This window comes from Macadamia integrifolia, chromosome 6, assembly GCF_013358625.1.
Source record: "Macadamia integrifolia cultivar HAES 741 chromosome 6, SCU_Mint_v3, whole genome shotgun sequence".
Lineage (NCBI taxonomy): Eukaryota > Viridiplantae > Streptophyta > Magnoliopsida > Proteales > Proteaceae > Macadamia > Macadamia integrifolia.
The window spans coordinates 35,547,993-35,555,918 of NC_056562.1; the positions used below are offsets into that span (position 1 = coordinate 35,547,993).

At 36.1% G+C, this 7,926-nt stretch overlaps 1 protein-coding gene across 1 annotated transcript in view; it reads left to right on the top strand.

The window, feature by feature from the left end:
- Positions 1-3,646, top strand: part of LOC122082258 (C-terminal binding protein AN-like) — a 20,254-nt gene extending 16,608 nt beyond the window's left edge. The window contains exons 4-5 of the mRNA XM_042649722.1: positions 891-1,109; positions 3,362-3,646. Of these exons, the coding sequence (XP_042505656.1) occupies positions 891-1,109; positions 3,362-3,460 (318 nt within the window). The 3' untranslated portion in view covers positions 3,461-3,646. The remainder of the gene's footprint in view (positions 1-890; positions 1,110-3,361) is intronic.
- Positions 3,647-7,926: the final 4,280 nt, after the last annotated feature.

Here is a 7,926-nt window from a genome sequence, read left to right on the forward strand (position 1 = left end):
GGGTGGGGTGGAGGGGATATGTTATTTACGTGGCATGACCTTTATTTTTAATTAATGATGTTTTCCTAGGATTTATTTTTGTGGTTTGCTTTGTGATCTAATTGGTGATAATTTTATCTACTATTTGTCCTTCAAATAAATCTAACAAACCGGAAAGTGTGTGGAGCAGCTAGGATTGGGCCCCAATGCAGCCTCTACCCCATGTGCAACATAGGCTGGTGGAAGGACGAGTTCTGTATTTTGTATGGTAACCAAGTGTTGCTATTTATTTTGATAACATTTGGTACATTTATGTGGACTTGGGTCTGTAGGAGTTTCTATAATGGGAACTTGAATAGCTGTACCAAAACAGCTCATTGAAGTTTCTTCTGGAACTGGCATAGATGTTGGGACTGCAGAATGACCCATGTTTGTAGGAGTCGATGCCGTTACAGTGATAGGTTTGAAATTGACATTTGACTAGCTCACATGAAAATATGAGGCTAATCCATAATAAAATGAAAATGTTGACCTCACCATCAGTTTTTGAAGGGGCGCATTGCAAAAGAAATAATATTCTTCAATTTCCGATGTTCAATTTGCTGATAAATTTCTTAAAGTAATTGGGAGAATCATAACCACAAGCATTAGACTTACAAGAAACTTCATGCATGGAGCATTATTAGAGTTTTATTCTAATTTTTCTTGTATTGTGAGGACTTGCCATGTCTTCACTTCATATAATGACTTGTTCTATTTGCATTCCATTTGAAATTAGTGGCCCTAATTCACTGACCTATTTTTTAACACCTCATTGTGATATGTGATTTATGTAACATTCCCTTGCAAGCCATCTTACGATGGTTTTGCAGATCTCTTGGGGCTTGCTCTTGATCTATTTCTCTCTGAAGATGCTTATTTTCTTGGCTGAAATCAACTGCATCAATGCCAATGGGTCCAGCCAGGGGCTTCAGTTTGTAAATTTGAAACTTAATTTTATTTTTGTATTCCAGATAAACAGAAGAATGGAGTTTGTATTTGCTAGCCACAGTTTTGATGTTTGGGAGAGTTGGACCTTGGAAGGCTCTTTTCCGGAGGCGTGTAGGCTTGTCAACTGTAGAAATCCCTTGGTATGTTTCTTTGTTCATTGATGATGTCTGTTTGTATTTTGTGGTAGAATCTTCAATTGACCAAGTTTTGGTTATGTAATACTCATAAGGTGTGATATAATTAGCAAATTTTCAACAACTCAATAGTTGTTTTGATTATTTTGTGAACGTCATAGCTTCCAAAAAGTTTCGTTTGGGAATATTTCTTACCCAGTTCTAGTTGATTGAGTGCCTTAAATTTCCACGTTCAGAAAAAAAAAAAAGATATCCATTTTATCATTTTGCTTTATTTCTGTTGGTGCTTTGTTGTTTTGTATGGCTTGAGTTCAATGCCCAGTAGCGCAACTTCTTGCTGATGTAGATCAAAGGAGGAATAGAAGATGGCCAGCAAGCCTAGCCCATCGAGCAAGCCCAGTTTGGGCCCTTGTGGTTGAGATTGGTCCACTAAATGGGCCAGACTTTTTCAACAACTCAGCCGTTTCCTAACTAAAAGAGCCAGCTACATGAGAGGGTAAAATAAAAATGGCCCAGACTTAAGCCCATCAATTAATCCTTTAAAGTAGTCCATGCGTGAGGGCCTATTTGCTAGTTCTATTTTGCTTGTTAGTGGTACCTACAAGTAATTAGCTTTTATTTTGGATATTTGGTTGCAATAGTAGTTTCTATTAAGTAGTTTGTAATTTTATTTTCCTTGAGGTACAAGGCACCACTATTACATGTGTGTGAGCATATTCTTTTAAGTTTCCTTTTGGAGGGAGTAGACCCTTCTATATATTGTAATTTGTAAGAGGCCATAGAACCCAACCTCACAATTTTGAATATTGATGAAGCTTGGCTTTGAGCCTTTGTTTGCTGTGAGAGACAGTGGTGTCGTTGAGATGCCTTATCAGTCGGTGAGAGACTGACCAAGGCCATAGGTGAGACTTTGGTCATAATCCTTTCTTCCCCTTGTTTCCACTTTATTTTTCTGCAACCCTAGGCCCTATTGAAGCTGTCCGATACCTATACTTGGGACTGTGATCACTGCCTGCTGTGTTATCATAGTAAAGTTGCTATTGGTGCAAAACAACTGTTGTTGGTGTCGTCCTTACTGCACCCACACATTCCCTGCAGTACCCTTTTTCAAAGTTCTGTTACAGCAGCATTCAATCCCTCGTCTCTTTCAACTTTCCCCATAGATCCTTTGTGATGTTTTGAAGAGTTCTTCCATTATTGGAGACCTCCGTTGACCAGAAGTTGGGGCCCATCTAATGGTTAGTTATGCTACAAGTTTGTAAGTTAATCTGATGTTTAGTTCTGCTACAAGTTGGTCAAGTTACTAAGTTACTAAATCTGTTCTTACCAACTAATTTCATGTTTTGTTCCTATCTTTTAATCTGACCATCAGTTTTTTTTGGGTAATGATCTAACCATCAGGTTGAAGACATACTTGGAGAGATGTATCCAGCCATCAAGCCCTATATTTGACTCTAGTTTGGTGCTGATTTGTCCCGGAGTTTTGTTAGATTTTGATTGTTGCTAAATCTGAGACCTACTTTCTATTTTTTTTCTTTCTATCATAGCAACCTATCAATCACCATCAAACGCGGAGTATTGATCCATTACCCTAACTCCTCCATTTGACCAGAATCAAGGGGTCGATCCAAGACCTGGTTCTGTGATTGTCGAACTGCATATAGTACTGTAACACTTGGCCAATGGCCCTACTTGTGGGTGGGTTTAGCTACTTCTTGTTTTAGTGAGTCTAGCCCTATCACTCGCATTATGAAATCAGTTATACATGTTGTGGCGTACATTTATAGTTGCATGTAGAAATCAGCTGACCAAAAACTGGATATTAATAATGAACTGAGTATACATTTATAGGATCAGCCAATCAGTACAGTATACTCAGGGGCCTATATTTCCCATACAAGAAATGCAAATTCTCACGCAACTCAGCTATTTAACTCTTCAGTTGTAAGAAGAGTGTTTTCTCATTTTTAAACCTATTATGGTGTAAAAAGAGTTTTGTCAAATATCTCGCTCTGGATGCTTCATATATGCATTTTCTTTTATCTGGGACAGAAATATCTCTAATTGGTTCCAAAATATATGGTATCATTACGTATCTACCACCTAATTGTTTTTCACCTTTCTTGTTGGACATGGGTCAACTATTCTTTTGTTTGCTTCCCTTATTCTTCTGCTTGACTGTTGTTTTTCTGATTTTCTGCAAGAAAATTTTGATTAATGATGTTGCAGATTAACTATCATTTCCTCAACCACTGCAGGCTATTTTGGATGTGCATATTGACATTCTTGCTACTGTAGGAGACGATGGGGTTGCCCGCTGGCTTGATTACGCTGGCTTCATGGGGAGGACATGCTAACCTATTTAATGTTTGCTTTCTTAGATTTTTCATGTTTGTAATCCTCAACTTGTAGGGCATTCAATTTCGATTATCTTAAAGTCAACCTACAGTGTCGGTTTTGTTTACTTTGTGTTCTAGCTTCTCTCTTTGCAGAGTGTTTTTCTGTATCTATTTCTATAGAATGAAGAAAATTGTTGATTTCTTTTTGAAGATTGTTGAGAATTTGTATTGTAGTGAATTTTAGTGCAAGTTTTGGCAGGTTTCTGGTACAAGTTAAATTGCTAGCTTGACTGATCACACCATATTTGTGCTTCAGTCTTTGGAGGCTGAAGCAAGTGATCTATTGGGGTCTGGCCCAAGCTGGCCCAAGTTGGTCCCCTGGTAGTCTGCTGGGAAGAAGCTAGTGGCACTCGGGGCTCAGGCACTCTCAGAACAATTTGAGAGGGAGTGGTCAACATCAACGGGGTGACTTCTATGGTATGAACAAGTCATGTCAAATTTCAGACTCTTAATCAAGGGAGCCGAATCTTGGGTTCTGGCTCCTCTGCTGGTCGGTGATCGCCCCAGGTCAGCCCATAGCTACCTGGGCGATCGACAATGTCAGTGGTGCTTCTAAGGCTCCATGTTGAGAGCCGTTGGATCATCGTTTAAACACGTGTCAATTGCCTAAGTAGCTATGAACAAGACCTGAGCAATCACCACTCTTGAGAAGATCTTGAGCAAGTTGTATAGAGGGGTGCACCAATGAGGTGTGACCAGAAGGTATCATACATTGGATGATAGTATGGTTATTTTATCAGAATTGTTAGTGTAGGATTTGTTAGTGTAGGATCCGACCCCTTTACCGTGCAGCAATGGTTGTAGTACACATCTGATGGGTTGGACCACCTTGGCATGGACTTCAACACATGGGTGTATGCCACGAGGTGCTCCAACATGGGTGCGGGAGAGGGGCCAGTGAGTAGAGACACCAAACTAGAGAGAAAAAAAATAGGAAAGAGAAATCAGGATAGAAAGAGACAAAACCCTCACGGACCCCTCTTCAACACCCTAATATCATCTTTATTGCTGGTGACAAGGACCTATGGCTTTTGGGTCCCACCATCACTCAGAAACCCCTGCAGCCGTGCTGCGTCCACATTCCATGTTTCATACTTCAAACGGATCCCCTTGTAAAGGGTTAAGCGCATGACATGGAGTATCATTAACGCTGCATTATTCGTGACACATCCAAAGTGTCTTAGCTGGCACCTCAATAAGTGTATTTGGAACTTGATAATTTTTTTTTTTAATTATCCTTTGCATTTTGAGAAAGTTTTTAAGCTGGAGAAGTGTTTTCAAAAATAATTAATTATCAGAAAATGTCATTACCATGAATATATTTTGAGTACACGTAGGAAATGACAATATTTTTCCTTGTAAGAAAAAATTGTATGTAATACTTGAAGGGCAAAAGTAGAAGGTTACAAATTATCTGACAAGGAATGTCAAAGAAAATTCCTTTTATGAGTGAAATTATCTAAATAATATCTTAGGCAGAGTTGAAATTTGGAACCTTTATGTAATTACTCCTTGATTTACTCTTAGAAATTGAATAGTCAATGATGAAAAATTTCAAAATAATTTAAAAGTAATTTATCATTATATTATTATTAAAATTTATTGTTGTCTTTGTACTTGTTTGGAATGCCTATAAGAAATGATATTTCATTCTTCTTGTTAAAAAAAAATATGTACTAGAAAGTTAAAAAAAGTAAAATTATAAATTATTTGACACCTTAATGGTTGTTAATAAGGAAATTTCTTATGAATGGGGTGAGAGATCTATACAGTAGCTCCTCATATATTGATGTCATATATCTAGAGAGGAATACAATCATTTCCATGGTTGTCGAAGTGTAAAACAGGGCCATGGTATATTGATAAAAGATGAGAGACATTATGTGAGAGAACATATATTTTCTTTTTCTTCTTGTGAATTTTATGAAAGTAAAAATGATGTAGACACGGTTAGCCGTACACATTCTCTTTCTCTCTCTCCCTTTACAATAAGGGCAAATATGTCTTTTCATATAAGGAGGAGAGAGATATACATAAGGGAGCACTAGCTTAGGCACGCTCCCAAGCATAGTTATTTTTCCCAAAATTGAATGTGAGTAATGAGTAGCCTTGCACTACTTCATGTTCAAAGAGTCTTTTCCCTTCTTTTACACTAGCTTTCTTCCTTGACCTAGTGGGTCTTGAACATACGAAATGTGAGCCCTCCCTTCATGAGCCATTGAGCCCATTGGCTTGGCGTAGGGGATCTCAACACCTACAAATGACATGTAAATCTCTCCTCCTTAATGAACATACTTTCTTCTGTTTTTTTCCCCAAGGCCCTATTTGGATGGAGTTAAATGGGGATACAGTGAAGGAAAAAAGAGCGCACATATATTGTTTGTGCCTCAAAGAGAAACTAAGAAATTTCTCACTAAGAAAATCTCTGTAAACAAAGGATTGTAGGAATGACAAACTATAGGTGTTTTTAGAATTTGCCACAATTTTTTAACTTCCCATTATCGTATTTCTATAAGTTCTTTAAGTTAGAGGTATAAAAATAATAGTTTTCAAAATAATTTAAAAGTGACTTAGCATTATCTAATTATCAACAGTGTCATTGTCAATATGTCATACTCATTTTCTGAATATACAAGTGACATAACATGATTTATCCTCATTGGAAAAATGTATTGTACTAAAAGGACAAAAAATAAAAACTACAAATTATTTGACATATTGAAAGTTGTCAATAAAAAAATCCTTTCAAATAAAATACTACTCAACATGATAAAACATACAGGGTCCACAACATCTTGCATTATGTTTAATTCGGTCTATGATCCTCTGAACCTTTTTCCTCACAATCCAACACGACTTTGACTGTGGCATATCCTATACTTGGTGTAGCCAATCTTGCATTAGGTTTGGTAGGCCTATGGCATCCCAAAGTGCGATTGTCCATATGCTAATTTACAATCGTCAAACAATCAATTTTTTAAGTCCCTAAATTTAATAGACATGTTATGGTCCAAGGTAAAGTTTGTGACCCTCGACTTCAATTTTCACATGTATTCATGACGCAATTAAAATTGTGTGAAACCTCGAGTTTGGACAATTTGGAGGGAAAAAAAAAAAGAAGAGTATAACCTGTTACATGGTCGGCTATGTTATTAAGATCAGCCACCAAGTTTAAACTATTAAAATTGTGTGAAACCCCAAACTTGAAAAGTTTAAAGAAACATTAATTTTACGAATGAAAACAAGAGCATTACCTGATACATGGTGAGCTATATCATTAAGATAAGCCATCAAATTTAATAAGTGGCTTGTCGAAGGAATTGTTGCCACATAATACCTACATATATATACACACAAAACATATATATGTATGCATGTTTGCTAAACATGTTTTTTGAAAGTTAAAATAAAATTTCAGTGAAATGATTCATATATTTGATGTGATCGTTTCAAAAACTAAAATGCAAACGATTAGAAAAATATAGACCAAAATATGCAATATGAAAGGGTATAGATAGAAATGTCCAATATAGGAAATTATTTGTTTCATAGGTGAAGGCATCTTATATTGCATGGTTTGATGATTTGATCGCTATATTTTTATTTGGTTGTTGCTCGTCATCAAAGTTTTTAATAGTAAACACCTTCAATGAAACTATAAATACCATGATTATTTACCAAAAAATTCGAAAAAAGAAAAAAGAGTAAGACACATACATTGTATTTATTGTTACCATGTCAGAATTACTTTTTCTTTTCTTTTTTTATTATGTTTTTCTTTTCTTTATTTATTATCCGGTATAGAGTTTAGAAAGTCTACTCTTCTATCTAAATTTTTTTTTTCTATTTTATGAAAAATACTTGAAAATAGCCTACCTAGCAAAACAAGGAGTAAAATTGTATACATTTGCCTTCGTAAACTCTGTAGTATCGAAAACCTTATGTATTAGATTGCTTTCATTCTTTGAGTCACAAGAGGAAGATATACTCTCTCTCTCTCTCTCTCTCTCTCTCTCTCTCTCAAATGATTTCTTTGCTCCCTTGTGTAAGAAATTATTCCATCCTCCAAAGATTTAGAATCTTAGAATTAGTCTTGATCCTCTTGGCATCGGTTGGATCAGATAGTATTGGATAAATTTATTCTTGCTTTTCAATTTATTTATTTATTTATTTTTATCAGCATTTCTTGCCTTTTAATAAAGATTTTTTTGTTTATTTTTTCTTTAATCCCTTGAGCCACACCATTGTAGCGGGATTGGATCGAGGATCCAACCGATACTGATCTAACGATCTCGCATCTCATTGGTGCACTCCTCGTCTCCTCAATGCCGCTTGGTGAGATAACCATTTCTCTTATTTTACTTTTAAGAGTCAATTTTCACAGATTTTTTTCTATTATTATTAATGTCTATATAAAAAGTGGG